Source organism: Syngnathus acus, chromosome 10 (genome assembly GCF_901709675.1).
Source record: "Syngnathus acus chromosome 10, fSynAcu1.2, whole genome shotgun sequence".
In the NCBI taxonomy this organism is placed as follows: Eukaryota; Metazoa; Chordata; class Actinopteri; order Syngnathiformes; family Syngnathidae; genus Syngnathus; species Syngnathus acus.
The window spans coordinates 5,253,736-5,270,757 of record NC_051095.1 but is presented as its reverse complement, the minus strand read 5'-3'; the positions used below and the strand labels follow the sequence as shown (position 1 = coordinate 5,270,757).

At 45.2% G+C, this 17,022-nt stretch overlaps 3 protein-coding genes and 1 long non-coding RNA gene across 6 annotated transcripts; 2 read left to right on the top strand and 2 right to left on the bottom strand.

The window, feature by feature from the left end:
* Positions 1-1,382: 1,382 nt before the first annotated feature.
* On the bottom strand, positions 1,383-7,392 carry LOC119129054 (carboxypeptidase Z-like). The gene is made up of 11 exons (XM_037262053.1): positions 7,105-7,392; positions 6,581-6,610; positions 5,826-6,200; positions 4,782-5,009; positions 4,081-4,322; positions 3,508-3,672; positions 3,266-3,424; positions 2,963-3,098; positions 2,729-2,868; positions 2,559-2,658; positions 1,383-2,407 (listed from the first exon to the last, which is right to left on the bottom strand). The coding sequence occupies exons 1-11, from the start codon at positions 7,190-7,192 to the stop codon at positions 2,055-2,057; spliced, it is 2,016 nt and encodes a 671-aa protein (XP_037117948.1). The 5' UTR covers positions 7,193-7,392; the 3' UTR covers positions 1,383-2,054.
* A 747-nt stretch (positions 7,393-8,139) lies between these two features.
* Positions 8,140-15,180, top strand: LOC119129151 (protein FAM160A1-like). Of its 3 annotated transcripts, XM_037262228.1 has the most exons (18): positions 8,166-8,198; positions 8,714-8,790; positions 9,178-9,358; positions 9,434-9,611; positions 9,685-9,906; positions 9,965-10,127; positions 10,205-10,316; positions 11,294-11,395; positions 11,475-11,531; positions 11,611-11,697; positions 11,778-11,945; positions 12,022-12,101; positions 12,206-12,378; positions 12,445-12,556; positions 12,740-13,674; positions 13,864-14,042; positions 14,235-14,355; positions 14,427-15,180. In XM_037262228.1, the coding sequence occupies exons 3-18, from the start codon at positions 9,254-9,256 to the stop codon at positions 14,654-14,656; spliced, it is 3,024 nt and encodes a 1,007-aa protein (XP_037118123.1). In that variant the 5' UTR covers positions 8,166-8,198; positions 8,714-8,790; positions 9,178-9,253; the 3' UTR covers positions 14,657-15,180. The 3 variants fall into 3 exon arrangements, with proteins under 3 accessions (XP_037118122.1, XP_037118121.1, XP_037118123.1); XM_037262227.1 differs by lacking the exon at positions 8,714-8,790 and having other exon boundaries at positions 8,140-8,198; XM_037262226.1 differs by lacking the exon at positions 8,714-8,790 and having other exon boundaries at positions 8,155-8,198; positions 9,175-9,358.
* Positions 11,225-12,207, bottom strand: LOC119129154. The gene is made up of 3 exons (XR_005099137.1): positions 11,814-12,207; positions 11,601-11,688; positions 11,225-11,408 (listed from the first exon to the last, which is right to left on the bottom strand). It is a non-coding gene; the product is annotated as an uncharacterized LOC119129154 (long non-coding RNA).
* Positions 15,181-15,297: 117 nt separating the features above from the next.
* Positions 15,298-16,784, top strand: LOC119129153. The gene is made up of 8 exons (XM_037262229.1): positions 15,298-15,424; positions 15,515-15,580; positions 15,660-15,751; positions 15,968-16,100; positions 16,167-16,196; positions 16,256-16,335; positions 16,404-16,494; positions 16,573-16,784. Exons 1-8 carry the CDS (start codon positions 15,394-15,396, stop codon positions 16,662-16,664), a joined length of 615 nt encoding a protein of 204 aa, XP_037118124.1. The 5' UTR covers positions 15,298-15,393; the 3' UTR covers positions 16,665-16,784.
* The last annotated feature ends 238 nt before the right edge of the window (positions 16,785-17,022 follow it).

Sequence of the window (17,022 nt, the reverse complement as noted above, 5' to 3'; positions counted from 1 at the left end):
CCGGTGGCTGCGGGTGTTATTCACAAATCAGGCCGGGGTCACATGTTGTGTCTCTTCCACTTTCATGTTAGCCTCGACTAAATGCCTGAATGTCGGATATCTGAGCGCTCTTGCGCTTTCTTCCAACAGTCTTCAATCAATAACAAACACGGTGAAATCATTCCACTGTTTCCATCCCAAACGTTTTGACATTTACACAAGTGAGAACACACAACAGGTGCTCTTTATTTGACCCTTTTCAGACACCTCAAACATAAAGCAACAAAAAGTGAGAAAACATGACTTGAAGAAATCTGATCCTAACATGACAAACATGGCAAATAAGGCGTTGATCCCAATTCACGACAATTTAACGGTAGGTGGCGAGTTTTCACAAGATTTACAGCAGAATAACGCTGGCGAATTCCGGGTCACGACAAAATAATTTTTAAATTAACTTGAATTAATTGCTTAGGCACGTCACGAGGGGCACGAAAAGACGAAGACCTCGCTCATTGCAATGGAACTCGAGCCTCATATAATTCATACTTATCTGGCATATTGTCTTGTTGGGTTTTAGAGAACGTAACTCACGAAAGGATATCGAAGTTTTGTTTTATAGACATTAAACACTGAATTACAAACTACGTGCTACTCACCAAATTTGCCGCCTCAAGACACTAGCATGAACCATTACGACGGCTGTAAAGGGGTGGTGCGATAACGCATCACATATATTAATATATTAATAACTACAAACAATAACGTTACGTTGATTAAGAGACTTTATAAAATGATGCGTGAAAGCCCCCCAACACACACACGCACACCTTTTTTATATTTAAAAAAAAAAAAAAAAAAAAAAACTAAACGATGGGAATGACCTGACGATTCTCTTCCGCCCCGTCCCCTCAATCCTTTTGGTATGACCCAATCGTAATTGAATACTACACTTTGTAATGACGTACAATAACCTTTATTTAACCTTGTATTATTACCAAGATCTCTTTGCCCTAAAAAAAAAAATGGCGAAAAAAGGCATTAAGAGCGAAGGCCAGAACAATTTAAAACTTAGCAGTGTGATTTAGGCCGCTTTTGCACGTTGTTGTCGGAAACAATACTACGTTAAAAATGTGAAGGCTTCAAAGCTCGTCGTTTATCAACATTATTTACGTTGGTTTCTGAATTTGGCTACCTTTTATGTGTTAGTCATGACATGTAATTGACAGGACGGTGTGACCACAAGCCATAAATCATGTTGTGGTCCTGGATGGAAAACAACAGTTGTCACACTCAACACTGACAGAAGTGATGTCATTATGTTGCAGTCAACGAAACGAATCCTCCTTGGAAATCATGAAATATAAATGCATTTTTACATTATCAAATCAAATACACAATTGTGGACTTGGGCCACGTTTTTTTTTTTTTTTTACAAAATGAACAGCAAAAGTGGTACACTTTGACCACTATATTGCGGTTCATGATTTGTTTTATTTTTATTCCATTATTAAATCAAATGCAGGAACATTTTGAGGCCAAAACGCCCCACTCAAAAAAAAAAAAAAAAAAAACAGTTTGACACCCATAATTGATGCTTATTTCCCTTCGGCGGCATTTCATTTCATACATTGGCATCAAGACAGACTTTCATTAGATGAAATATGGTTTGGTTGAACAAAATAATGTTTAGTTCTCTTTTTTATGTGACTAATACACAGCTTGAAGCAAGCATGTTTTGAATATTATTTTAAAGAACTGTGTGAGCTAGAGTCATGATTTTCATTTTCATTCTAACAGTGCTATACTCACAACGCTACACTCAATTTTCTTGACAGTGTTAGAGTGAGGCCCTGGGGATACTTAAAAAAAATTGTTTTAATAAGTTTAGCTGAGTTTTAAAAGGGTTTCATGCATTTAAAGCATGTGGGCCGGGTTAAACTACAAAACAAAACACAAGGAAATGCAATAAATGGAGGTTGAGTTGACTGTACAAGTAGATAAATGGTGAAATAAGGTGCACAAATGTAATCAGGCAATACAGAAGAGCAAAGCATTAAGCATGAAAACGTGAGCTAGTGGCTCAAGAGCAGCCAGGTGGGAGAGGGCGACCCCGGCAGGACAAAGTAATTCCACCACCAGGGCTTCACCACTCTCTCGGTGCGTGCTTGGCTCACTTCCGCCATCTGGGTGTAGCGTTCGTACTGGTTGTTGGGGTCGAAGCGTTGGTAGGCGGCGACCGACGCCGCCTCCTCTTCCAGCTTGGTGGGATCCAGATCCGCCTTCTCCAGGATGAAGTCCACCCGTCCGGCAGAGTGCATCATGGGAGGAAGGTGAATTTTCTTGGCCGCTCGAGCGTAACCGGGCGCGGACGCCGACACGATGTGAATGCCCGGACTCAAGAGGCGCCAGTATTCTCCGTTTTCAGCTATTTGAGGAGGAAAAGGGGTGTGGATTTTTTTTTCGACTTCTTGAGAAAATCAATCAACAAAAAGTGGACAAACCAGAACCTAACTCTCTAACTTTTCGATCGGTGCATACAATGATGCTAAAAACACAAGCAGGTGAACTCAAATTACCTGTGAAGATGTCATGGCGTATCCCTTGCAACGACACCCTCGCACCTTTGATTCCATTTCCCTCCACGTCTTTTACGATGCCTTTAATACCACGATGGACCTAAGGAGGATTGTATTTTTATTTTTAAAGGCAACCAAAGAGGAACAGCAGAAAGGCCAAGTTTACTTACTGCTTCTATAAACGACATAAACGCCTCCTGGTTTTCATGCCAGCTGATAAACAAATCCTCCTCGGGCGGGAACTTCTCGCAGCCCAACTCGACGGTCACCTCGAAGCAGTTGGTGTGGAGGTAGTTGAAATCTTGCATGCCTGGCAAAAAAACACTGCATTGTTAACCAGAGACTAGGTGGGGCAACTTTGGTCATTTGGTTCTCTCTAGTGGCGACATCCAGCACTGCATCACCTCCTGCGTTGTTGGCCCACTGCGCTCCGTTCACCGTTCCTCTGTGACGGTGGGAGTAAGCCGAGCCACATCGAGTGTTCCCGGTGTACATGCTTTCATGCGTGCTGGCGTAGCTTCTGGACAGAAACTTAAATACCTGAAAAAATATCCATTTGCCTTATGCCCAAAGCAAAAAGGAATACAAACTTGTATGATCCTACAATTGTGATTTCTTAGAATCACAATTAAAAAATGTAAATACTTGCTAAATATTTAGAAATGGGATGATAAAATACCAGACCAATGCAGAAAGAAAAAATTGACCTTGTCATCCGGCGTGGGGGAAAACAGATTAAGATCCAGTGGATGCTTGGAGCGATCATACGGGTAGGACACCACCAAGTCGCCGCCATGGAAGTTAGCGGAGAGGACAAACGGGATGGAGCGGATCCATTTCATCACAGCATACGTCTCTGGCGCCACCTTGATCCCGAGCAAGAAAGGGAACCGGTTGAGTCCATGTGAGTCAGGTACACGTGCCGCATGGATCAAAGGTCACGCCGTACCTTGCCAAACCAGTAATGGTCAGGGATTGGGACGTGGTCCGTGCGGTAGCCTCTTTGGTGGCGGCGGCGGCTGTAAACGATGGAGGTCAAATCGGGGAAGTTTTTGTTCAGGTCGATGTTCTGGGCATTGTTCCGGCCCACGTTGGATGGACTATAGGCGCGACCCTGGAAGACGCACACAAAATACAAACTACAGCGTTGTGGTTTGCACACAAAATCATTTGTACTGAAATAAGTGCTTAAAAACAAATAGTTCTTTCAGAATAAATGCAATGGAAGTTACAACCCCTGGCTGAGCTAGAAGGGGGGCCACAGGGGCACTACCACCCCCGAAACATTCTTGGACCCGCCTCTACCGAGGTGCCAGGCCAGATAATAACATAATTGACTTTTGGGTATTTTCTAAATTATTTCCCATATTTTCACCCATCCGTCTGAGAATTTCTTTGGGATTTGTAATTTTTTTTGTGGACCCCCTGAGAAATCCTTTGGCCCGCCGAAAACTACATCCCTCCGAAGGAAAGAAATCCTAGCTCCGCCGGTGCTCGCACTTATTCTCTTAACAGTACTGACCATTCCATCGTCGTCGTCATCGGTGCCGCTGTTCCTGTCCTGGTGGCCGGAAAACGCCATCTCGAAACCGTCGGGATTCATGGAAGGCAAGATGTGGATACGTGTGGTGTTGACCAGCGTGCGCACACGCTCGTTGCCCAGACGATACTCGGAGCACAGGTACTGCGCCAGGTACACCAGCAACTGGCGACCCACCACTTCGTCTCCGTGCATGTTGGCAACAAACTTCATTTCCGGCTCCACTGCGCAAAGAAAATATTTGCTCATATTACAAGTGAATTTCTTTGAGGTTTTATTTTTGCTAACAAGATTGTGTGAGAGAAATCCAAAATGGCGGGCCGCCCCAACATTTTCTGCCAGCTATTCTTTAACGAATCAACAAAAGTGTCTACTTGCAGAAATTTTGCAAAGTTGTGAGCACCAAACAACAATCTCTGGTGCTCATTTCAAAATTGTTAGTATGTCCACTCCTGCCTATAATTCACAAATGTTTACAACTGTGTGACTTTTACGGGCTAGAACTTAAACAATCTTGGTGCCGAACTGTCTAGCACAAGTTATTTAAAGAATGCTTACCAAGATCAGCTAAAGCTTTGAATTTAGTGAGAGGAAAGATAGTCAAATAAAAAATAAGTACGTGTGTAATATCTTCACATTTCCAGACACCACAAATGGATTCTGATTGGACGCTTTGTACTTACGCAACTCGTGTTGTCCGGGGCTGTCGGAGAACTCGATGACCAGTAGCTCCTTGCCCTCGTTGCTGCGACCGATACTGTAAGTTCTGGCGATGTCGGAACATTCCTGCTCCGTTCTTTTCAAAATGCTGTTGAGCTGAGCGTTGGAGTGATACGCGAATTTGATTTTCAGAGCCGGGTCCACCGGGGGTACGTCCAGGAACATGTAGTCGTCATCGATGTCCGATTGCGCTGCCAGAAAAAAGTTCAGGTTCAAGTTAAACGACTAGCATCCGGCAACCAAAATCTATTTTCTCTTTAATATTCCAACTTTTTTTCTGATATTGCTACACCACTTTCAAACACAGATTGAAAGAGAAATGATAAATAGTTACAAAAATATATTTCTTGACGCTGCGCTCGTGTCACGTGACAGCAAAACAAGATCGGAATGAAATGTAAACAAGCGTCCAAAGAAAACAGATGGAGGACAAGAAAAGGAGGCTGGGGAAATCTGGCCTTCGGTTCAGACTTTCTTGGAGCCAGGCGAGTGCGTGTGCATGCCAGATGGGAGCATTCCGTAACTGCAAAGAAATGAACTTTCCCTGAGCTTAGCAGACGTTTTTTCTTACTCAAATGGTTTCCAATCAGTTGAGTCGCATTTGAATGTTAAACAGGAACTCAGACATGCCAAGGAAACTTTTCCAAAAACAAGACGTCAAGGAAGACTTTTTTTGGTATTTGCATTTCTTTGCCAATTGATTAACTACATGACAGTAAAATATTGGCAAGCGAGACAAGGAGGATGACGACAATGATGTCATTTAGTATTTCAAATTCAATACAGAGCGGTGATGGAACAGTACATGTCCCATAAATAAATTAGACAGACAGACAGACAGACAGACAGACAGACAGACAGACAGACAGACAGACAGACAGACAGACAGACAGACAGACAGATTTCTGGGTGTGATATCTATCGCCTGCCGGCATTCCGCTACGTTCCTGTAAGTGAGTGCATGCAATTTAAATAAATAAAAAAATAAAGATTAGCTATGCGCTCACTTTTGAGGTCGTGGAGCGGGTCGTAGCATCCTTCTTCGTCAGCCACAAAAAAACGATCGCAGTCCAGAAAGTACGGCCAGGCCATCTCAATGGCCTCGAAGGCGTGGACGCAGCGTTTGCGCGCCGCCTCGCAGACCCAGCGGCACGGCTTGAGCACCTTGTCGCCCTCGCAGCGTGGCGCCAGAACGGAGCAGCCCAGCATGCGTGCCTCTTGGTGGCACTCGTTGCCCAGCAGCGTTTCCAGCACGCTCATGAGGAGATACTCCACGCCGCTCTCCGCCTCCTGCCGGCTGCTGTGGCCCAGCGTATTGGGGAAGAGCGTTTGCGTGTACCCCATGTTGTCGCAATACGACAGCTGCATGTCCTCACATTTTGCTGAAATGCAAAATCAAATGGACTGTAACATGACTACAAGCGAACGTCAGCTTTTGAAAGCACTGTAATGACTAACAGATCCCTGTAGGTGGCGACTTGCATCGCTTTCAATTTGAAATCAAAGATTAGCTAAAAAAGATGGTCCGTCATGCCAATTAGATATTCCAACAGATGTATTACTAAACAGACAAACTTTTTTTCAATGGAGTTTTGATAAGCGTGGTGGAGCTAAAAAAATGAGAATGTGAACATTCCATGCAGCTGTGGATCATCTAAAAATGTGACACATGCGACACAGGCTCACATTCCTACACTGTGACTTATTGTTGGGAAATGCTATAAGTCTTGAGAGCTCCTCCTTGAAAGAGTTTACCACTCACGTTTTTCTTCAAGGATTGGCTTGCAGTGACCTGGAAGACATGCAGACAGTTTTCTTGTCAAATCAACATCTTGGCAATTGTTTTAGCATGAAGTTGTGCTTCCATGTTGATTATAAAAAAAATCCTTGAAAAGGTTTGCCTTTGCAAAAAATCGCCTTGTTGGTGTTTTTTTTTTGTAATACAAGTAACAGTTTATGTTATTGAACTTAAACGACTTTTGTTTTATCGGGACTGTGGACTTGGAATAAAAAAAATGTCAACAAAATGGATAATCCCGAATATGACACACAGTCCCGGTTAGGAAATATGGAGCCTCGGTCCAATATCGACTTATTATTGGACCAGGGGTAACGTTTTGATTATGAAAAAGTTGTAATAGTCGACTGGAAGGTTCGAGGAGGAAGGCAGGAAACGCAACGACGGTGCGTTTTGACGCAGCTTGCACGCGTCATGGAATTACAGGAATACGGTTCAAATTGGCAAACAAAAACAAAACAAGAACTATAAAGCAAAGCAGACATTACCTCGAATTTCAGTGTCACATCGCGGAGGCAAAGCCGTCACCAGCACGGCGCTGAGAACTTGCAGCGCAACGAGGAGCATGATGCGCATTTTCCACACTTTGTGTTCCAGCGATGTGGCAACCCCCCCGCCCCCTAAAAAAAAATCCCCCTCCTCACAGCGACTTTATTCCAACCTCCACAGCCTTGATATCAAGTTACAATCGCACCAAAGAATATTTTGAGGACAAGTTAAACCCCACTGAGAACTAACTTAGTTGGGAACTACGAGCTCCGTTATTGGCTGGTTGACAGGTGACGCGTTGTAAAGTCAAAAACAGCTGTCGTAAAGGTTGGGGTTTGGTCACGTGACTTCACGTAAACCAATAGGAGGTGTAATTAGGTGTTGTTTTATTTTGTCGTAGATGTACTTCACAAATACTTCTACGCCACAATGGAGATTCTCTGAATTTAGAGTACATAGTATACTTTTTTGCTGACCCCCCCCCCCCCCCAGAAAAACACAAAATAATCAATGATGCAGTAAAAATTATTTGTTGCAGAGGATAAAAAATATATGTGTGAAGACTGTTATGTTGTCAGTCTACAACTGTTTGTATTCAAATATATGTTGCACAAACACAAACACTGACACTGATGCTATTCGTTAGCCTCTCTGTGGCACACCCCATTGTATATTAGCATCAAGCTAGTGGTGTTTAAGGTAAAGTTTTGTCATCATTTTCAACATACAAAGTACTGTTGCCTTCAAAGCAAACTGTTAGTGATAACAAATTTCAAATCCAAAAAATTATTTAACAAATAACGTTGATAAAGAATAAATACATACAAAATAATTTATATGAATATATCTCATATGAATTTGAATAATGCAGTTAAAAAAAAAACTGAGTATGAAGACAAACGAAAATGAAAAGCAACGAGTGTTTCGGTTTCTCCGAGGGTGTGGCCTGCTAGAGCCAGTGGGCGTGGTCAAGAATGACCCAGCATTGATTGACAGCTGGATTGCTTAAAGCCCTAGGAGCTGAGCTGCGCTCACAAAGTACTTGGGACGTCCCTCAGGAGTACTGCCAGCCCCCTAAATCACAACTGCCAAGGTAAATAAAAACAATTGAATTCCATTTGACTTGAAATATTATATTCAGGGGGTCCCTAAATTCTGGACACAGGCAATTAACAACAATTGTAAATTGTTATTAATATTCCAAATGAATTGTTGAAAATGTAATTGATAAAATGATGCATTGTTGTTTCCATCTTTTACATACACTGTGTAGAAATGTTTCTCAGACCTAGCTCTAAAACATACACAATTTTGTGTTTGTGCATTTAATCTCTGGTTGTGTGTTGGCATGTAACAGTCTGAGTTTAATGGGGACAACACGTACACACACACACACACACACATGCACACAGGGGCCATTTGGGATTAAACATCACGTCTCATTCGAGATTAATCTCCTTCCCCCACAAACACGTTTGGGCTTCTGTTCTTGTGAGGGCATCATGAGTAGCCTGTCGGCAAAATAGCTGAGCAGTGAGGGGACATTGTGATTTCCTTGGAATGTTTTGGAAGTGACCATTTGTAAATACTTGATGGTGTTTCTTTCAGCGACTATAGTGGTGCTGGACATGCTTATGAGGATTTCTTAGAGTGGGGAATTTACGGAATGTCCCAGAACACTCTGGGTGGGTCTCGTTCCCATTTTCCTGTTTACGTTTGGTCGCTGGCAATCTCTTGTTGCTGTTTAGGACAATTTAGGAGAAAGGTGGCGTGAGGTACTGTTGCCTTGAGATACAAGTGACCTGATTTACAAGCTTTTCAATATAATTGTCATCCTTCTGTTTTGTTTTGTTAACTAAATTTCAAACAAAGAGCTGTGTATTTAAGTTTTCCTTTTGGTCTGCTATTTTATTGTTAGCACATACAAGGACATCATAGACAGGCTAATAAATAGCATCTACGAGGCTGCATTAACATTTTAAACAACGGATATTTGAACAGAAATGATGCAGCAGCACATGTAGACAGTCACACATTTGTGCACAATCACACACATTCCCACTATTCAGCAGTTCCTGTGCTGAGAGCAACGGCCGGATTCCCGTGCCACTCCCGCAACATGCCGTAACCGTCCAGCCGCAAGTCAGGATGATGACTTTGGCCGTGGCCGGCGGCGACCGCAGGAAGTCGCTGACTCTGCAAGGAGTGGACCCGGAGACTTGCATGATCGTGTTTAAGAATCACTGGGCGCAGGTGAGCGTGTGATGCCAAATAGCTTCAGCGTCATGCGATGGCTTCTCCAGTTCACCGGGTGTCCTTGGCCTCCAGGTGGTGAAGATCCTGGAGAAACACGAGCCGAGTCGCGGCAGCACCAGCGCGCTGAGTTTCCTCTCAGGTACCACCGGCGGTGCCCGCCTCGGGTCCATCCCGGCCGATGAGGCCAGTGCTGTTCAGAACTACGTGGAACACATATTGTTCCTGCTCATGGAGGAGGAGGCGGGTCAAGGTGAGAGCTCAAAGGATCACGTTTACATTTAGTAATAAACATAAACAAACATGCTGGTGTTCCCAATCCTCAGGAGGAGCGATGGGTCCCATTTTGGAGTTTGTGGTTCTAGAGGGTGTTATGGAGCGCCTGTTCCTGTGGAGTTTAAGGCGACAATTCACCGAAGACATGAAACTGGAGCAGCTCAGGATGTACCAGATGCTCCTAACCCAGGCCCACCAGCCGCTACTGCACCACAAGCCACTGCTGCGGCCGCTCATGACGCTATTGGCCTCCTGTGGTGGCGCAGGCGCAGGTACGCTACATCATCTTGGTAGAACCTACCCCTTGGTTGACCATCTTTAATTTTTCAGACACAGGTGGCCGTGTTGAGGCAGAGCTTGTCCTCCTGTTGTACCAGCTCTGCGTGGCTCTGGTGAAGGACCCCTCAGTGCTGGAACTGTTCTTCCACACTAGCGAGGACCAGGGTGCTGCCAACTTCCTGCTCTTCTCTCTCCTTATCCCGTACACTCACAGGTTCTTGAACACATGCACACGTTGAATGACAATAATTTCAATCAGCACACTCTGAAAGGCACCTTCATCTCCCTCAGACAAGGTCCGGTAGGTCAGCAGGCCAGAGAAGCTCTTCTGCTCATCATGTCGCTTTCGGCCTCTGAGCCTCGTGTGGCCCAGCACATTGCCCAGAACACGTACTTCTGCCCAGTAAGTTCCCCCCCTACCCACACAATATAGGGTTCTCCATGAGTGGACAACACCACCACATCTACAAAAGACCTTACAATACAAAGTTAGTTGGTGAACGTTTTCCATGATTCAAAGAACATGTTGCTGGTGTTGAGTGAGGTGGCAGCGTTCATTGTGATCTCACCGCCGTACGTTATGGAACAATCTAACTGGTTTGAGTAGAGTTACTCCAGGTCAAATTTTAGGAAGTGTTGTGAGTACTCCACGCCACCCGAGGGCGCTGTGCATTCTTCAACAACAGCCACTCCAGTGAGAAATCATGATCAGCTATTGTTTACGGCAAACTGAAAATATTATATAAAACATTCGCAATAATACAAACATACCAGTCACTCACTTATTTCATGTGTTTATTTCTTTTTTTTAATTATTCGTTTCTACACTTTCCCCATTCAGTCACTCCACTCCAAATCATTTATTTTTGGATACTCCCTGATCAGTAATATTGGATTTTGAGTGGGCTTCATTAACTATAAAGTCCACTATAACTATCAAGAAAAAATATTTTTAAAAAACCTACGTAGGAGTACTAGCATGCGTGGCAACCAACGTTACATCTCACATTCAGATTTAAGGCCATGTGACCACTCTGACCTCAATCTTCTTGTAGAGAGCAGATTAGTAAATCAGCACGAGATTGGCCGGCACTCCAGAGCGGGATTAGCAAATCTGATGCATATGAATGGCAGGCAGGAGCTACTGTTCTTGTTTTGATTTGCGGTTGAATCTGTGGCTCCTCCCCTGTACACAGGCTAAGGAATAAGAAAAAAATAATTCTTTCCCACGTAATCCTCTCTGGAATTTTTATCCAAGTGTTCGGCTTTGTGTTGTGATCCGTACTCACCTCTAGGCGCAGGTGTCAGATTGTCTTCATTTTGAATAATATTGCCAGTAATTTAGCAGTGACAGTACTAAATACCAGGTTCTGGGTGCAGGTTCTGGCCACAGGTCTCTCTGGCCTCTACTCCTCTCTGCCGGCCAGGTTGCAGGTTTACAGTGAAGACTGGCACTGCCTAGATCAGCCCGACTGGCAACAGGTAACCATGACAACTGCACACATAGAACGCTAAACCTTCAGGTGCATTATTGCATATGAGTGTTCTGACTTTTCAACAGGTTCCGGCTCTTGTCCACTTCCTGCACTCGCTGGGTTTCTGCAGCGCCGTTACCAGCGTAATGCACCGAGCCTGATACAAAATCTATTTGTCTTGAAAACACAACAAAATTGTTCTTGATCCTGACCTTCTCCTAGGTGACGCATCCTTCCATCCGTTCCCAGCTGCTGAGTTACATCCACAATGGGTTCCTGGTGCCGGTGTTGGCTCCTGCCCTGCATAAGGTACACAAAAACATTGTTGATTTGAAGTTTTCAACATGATTGCACTAGTTTTGAAAATGTATCTGTGCGTCCGCGTAAAGCTGACTGTGGAGGAGGTCATGACCACCACGGCCTACTTGGACCTGTTCCTGCGCTCCATTTCTGAGCCTGCGCTCCTGCAGACCTTCCTGTCCTTCATCCTGCTGCACGCCCACGATAACGTACACATCCTTGACACGCTGGTCAGCAGAGTCAACACACCTTTCCAGGTAACGTCCCCCCCCCGGACATACCGTTGAAAGCAGATCCAAAACAAAGTGATGACCTGGTCTTGGTGCTCCTCAGCTCGGCACGGTGTCGCTGTCCCTGTTCAGGACGCTCATCGGTCTCTTTTGTGAGGACGTCATGCTGCAGCTCGTTTTCAGGTCAGCTCGAGAAAAATTTGGAACCCAAATTTCAAGAAATGCCTGCCGTATGGACGACCAATAAACATCACTTGTTTAGCTGACTCGCTATTGTGTGTGTTCAGGTTCTTGATTGCTTGCAGCCACCTGAGCAGGAAGCAGCGGTCCTCCTTAAAGCACAAGACCTGGTACTCCACAAGTGCCGCCTCTTTTCTGCTCCTCCTGCCCTCCTGGTGCCCTGTCCGCCTTCCGAACACAAACTTAGCCTCAGAGCACATCCACTGGCCCAAAGGAGCAGGTGATGATTATTTGGCGATGGTGTGACGTAAGTGAGATGTTTGAACTTGTGCTCTGTGATGGTCAGATGTGTCGGTGGCTGATAGCGTTGGTTACTGGCGAAGCTCCGACTTCCTGATGGACGTTAACTACCTGCATTACCTCTCAGACGCCCGACAAGCCATCGCCACCTCAAACAGGTTAGCGATCCCACCAGATAACAAGATTAGACAAATTGCTTTGGCGCCATCTGGTGGCAGCCTGATGCTAAGAAACTATGTGAAGAGCTTGACTTAGGTCTATAAGGAAAACAGTGTTGTGCCATTACGGTGCTATGCTAGTGTTCGAATTTCACCTTACTTATTAATTGTGGCGTCCCTCAGGGCATGTCGGCGCTGGTCGGCACCTTACGACGGTCACAATCCACCACCTTTCCAAAACAGAACAGGCACAGTGGATGACACAAATGAGGACGACATGGAACGGCAACTAAAGAGCGACTCCGCTGCTGCCTCCCCGACCTCTTGCTCCATAGATGTCATCTCCAAGAGTAACCAGCCAGGAAGAGCAAACATTGCTCTGGAGCTTGAGTGGGATGACCTTTTTGCGTTTGAGGATCCGTCGTCTTCAATTGGCATCTCTTTCCCTTCTCTACCACCCTTACCTCCTCGCCACATTCAAGAGATGCAACGCAGCGCCATCAAGCTAGTACAAGGCGCCTATGTGGAGGAGAATGAATTTGAGGAGGATGTTCTGGTCTATGACCTCGTCGCCCAAAAAGACGCCAAGGCTGCTATATTGGAAAGAATGATGGCAGCGAATCGACGAGTACGTGGAGGCAGCGTCTCAGCCACGACAACAGGAAGGACGATCCATGAAACTGTCAACTGCATCATGTCATCACGGAGGGTGAGTGAGGAAGGGGGAACGGAGGAAAGACAGAGTGAGGATCTTGGAAGGAGGAGAAACGAGGACATCAATGATCGCATTGACGTTTGTAATGTAGACTGTGCCGCAAATGCGCAAAATCACACGTCACTCAACCGCCATCCAACAGACTCGCCAAATCTGCCCAACAACAAAGTCCCGGGCGACAACGACGACTTCCTCTCCAAGTATCATGAGCTAATGCGCTCTTTAGGGGCAGAGCCCGAGTGCGACAACATCATGGATGACATCTCCACCTTCACGAAGCGGATTCAAAACCTCAAACAAAAACTGGTAGAGGAGGATTGTGAAGATGGAGAGGAAAGGGATGAGGAGATGATAGAGGAGGACGAAGACGAAGATGGGGTGAGGCACGAGGTTCCATTTACAGGTGGGTTCACACATCATGACACAAACTTCCAGATGGAAAATGATTAAACTTTCTCCAAATAACAATTTAGTTGTATAATAGTTCACCATCTTACCCCCAAGCTTCAATCAACTCAAATCCTCACAGCAGACTAATTTTTGGATTATTGTAGTAAATTTCTTCAATAAATCTCCCCACTCTCCCACACAGGGCCTTTTATCAGTGTCCTTCTGTCCCGGCTGGAGAACCTACTGGAGAATTCTATTGCCGTCAACCTGCTGGTGACGGGCATCCTGGCTCAGCTGGCGTCGTACCCGCAACCTTTGCTAAGAACATTCCTGTTGGGCACACAAACACACCAGCAGGCTGGTGTGTCTACGCTATACCAGGTAACATGCAAACATACTTTCCTGATTATTGTTGGCTCATTTTTGGGGTGACTGGAATGGATTAATGGCATTTCCTTTCATTTCAATGGGGAAAGACGATTTGAGATATGCATTGTGAGCTACAAGTCACGGAACAAATTGAACTCGTACCTCAAGATATTCAAGATCTCTCCGAATGCTGTGTGTGGTTAGGTGCTGGTGTCACTTCACAATCAAATCGAGCGCTACATCCAAGCCAGACCAGAGTGCCCCGCCCTGGTAAGACAGGCATGGAGGTTCTTGTTGGCTAAAGACCATGACAGCAAGATCCGAGGTTAGTCAGCATTATTCCTCCAGTGGTCAAAAAGTCAATATTGAACCCGGCCACATCTGAATGTATTCCAGAGAACCTCCACTCTCAGAGCGTTGAACATCCGGACCGCCTTCTTCCCAACGGTTCTGTGAGGAACTCTCTAGCAGTCCCCCACATAAGTCTCCTGCCTCCGTGTCCAACCATCCCACCACAAGATAAGAGCCGAGTGTTCGCCATCGTCCTATTCGCAGAATTCCTGAAGGAGCTGGCCGCCATCGCTTTGGAGCATAGCATCACTCCAGACTGGACCACAGAGGAGTAGAAGAGATAAGCCTCACCTGAAAAAGACACTTTCAGTCATTTTATTTATGTATTTATAAGTCCTGGAAGCCCTTGAATTTTTGTGTTGAACACAAGTGATGACCCTTCGTCTCATTTGATCGATTAAATGTTATAAAAAAACAGAACATCGCTTCCCTCGACCTTCTCATGCAACGTAATTCCATCTTCTTGCTGCACGTGTAGGTTTAAGCACTTTAGGCAGGAAAGCCGAGACATCGCTTTCCCCAGCCGCTTCATCAGGGGAGGATTCCAATACGTTCCGAGGCCCACCAGAAACTTTTATTCAGTGTCTCCTGGGTGGTCCTCCTCGCAATATTACATATCCAGAACACCTGACTTAAACAGATGCCTGAGTCACTTCATCTGTTTCCTCTCACTGCGGATTAGCATCTCCGCTCTGAGCTTCTACGGAGACAATTATTTCCGTCGCTGGCATTTGTGATCTTATGACAGCAGCTCAATCAATGCTGTATAAATAAAACTGACTTGATTTCAAGATCTCAATCTAGACTAAAGGAGACAATGTCGTGTTTGTGTGATAAGTGAAAAGAGAGAGAGATGACATCCTGTGTCTTTGTGGCCTTCTCTCACCATGTGGTCGGTATCTCACTTCCTGAAACTGCGCCCGCGTAGCGCTGTGGTAAAAATACACGGGCTGCTGAGTTTCTTTGGCGGGCTTGCGATCCGAAGTTAAGTCGACATCTTTGTTCGCCCGCAATGAAGATGAGCCGTCGACTCTTCTTGCTAGGTGGGTGCAGCTGCAATGTTTACGTGGATCCTTTAAATGGAAACTCAAATGAAACATCTCGATATAGTTTAACACGTGTGGTCTTTACAGTTTTCACAGCGGCAAGTGTTTGCCAAGGACAAAACCAAACAGCGACGTCAAGAGACCGCACCTCAGGTACAGTCAAAATGGAGTTCTTCCTGCCGGTCCACATCTTATGTATTGTCCACGTTTGCTCCTGATGCTCAAACGTTAGCGGCCCCCACCACGGACGCATCAACAAGACCAATGTCGACCCATCAGAATCGAATTTGGACCGATCAACCTGATGAGCTGTCAACATCAACGGTGCCGCTGATCTCCGCCTCCATTCTTATCCTAAGACAGTCATTCTTTAACTTTTTAGTACTCCTTAAAAAATAATGACATTCAATAAGGATATGTACAATTTCAAGATTTCATTTGAGGAGACACTTTCAACTTCTTGATGTCACCAAAATTATCTGTTTCAATATGTGCGTAAAGCCTGTTGTCATTGAAAAATCATTAACGCTCATTAAATAGGGACAAACACCCGGGACACAGAGAGAACCCAAGACACGGATCTTTATTGATCCCGACAAGAAGAAGCTGACCACACCAGCGTATGACACCATCGTGGTTTCAACGATAGCGCTAAATGTCTCAACAGAGGCGGGTAAAGTCAAAATGACATTCAGCAGGACTAAATACAGATGGCTTTACCGACAATTGTTTTTTTCAGCGTCCTCCGCGGGCTCCCTTTCTTCCTTGGGTAAGATTTTGATATCAAACATTTGGGACCCTTGACGAGATGCCGCCCTCGCTCTTTAGGTCCCATCCTCCTGGTGCTGCTGTTACTGATGATTGTCATGCTTCTAATCATCCTCTTAATGCTGAGGAGGTCATCCCGAGTAAGACCGGCACATCGGCAAACATCACCCTTGAGGATGGTTCAGTGATCTTCTCATGTTCCTCGTAGATGTACTCCTTTGACTTACAGCGGACGGCTCCTGGAAACCATGCAGGGGATCCTGCGGGCAACTTTGAGGCCCTCAACATGGATGACCAAGGTAACCAGCTGAGTTACTGCTAGCCAAAAATGGCGCTAACAAATGCTAACAAATTCTGTGACCGTTCCAACTCTGCAGTGGCCAACAACAAAGCGCCACAATCAGAGGAGCACGATACCGTTTTTACAGTGCCACAAAAAGAGACGCACATAAACCACTCAGACTTCTGACTCCAACCTGGCAATCCAGGCCCACTGCTGACAAGGAGTCTGACCTAGACCACATCACCCCACATGGGACAACACAAGTTTGTGATTTGTGTGGAAATAAAATTTTGTGGCTCCATCTTATGCTCTGTTTAGCTGTTTCCAGTGGTTAGCTAAAAACGACCCAAATGAGCTATCACAGTTCAACCTGCTCATCGCTTCCTCATCCTCATCCTCGTCCTCCGCTTATTATTTGGACTGATGTGATCGAAAGAGGCATTTCATTCATCTTCGTCAGCAAAGCACTGTACAGTAATCCCTCGTTTATCGCGGATAATTGGTTCCAAAAACCACCCCCGTTAAGTGAAATCCGCGAAGTACG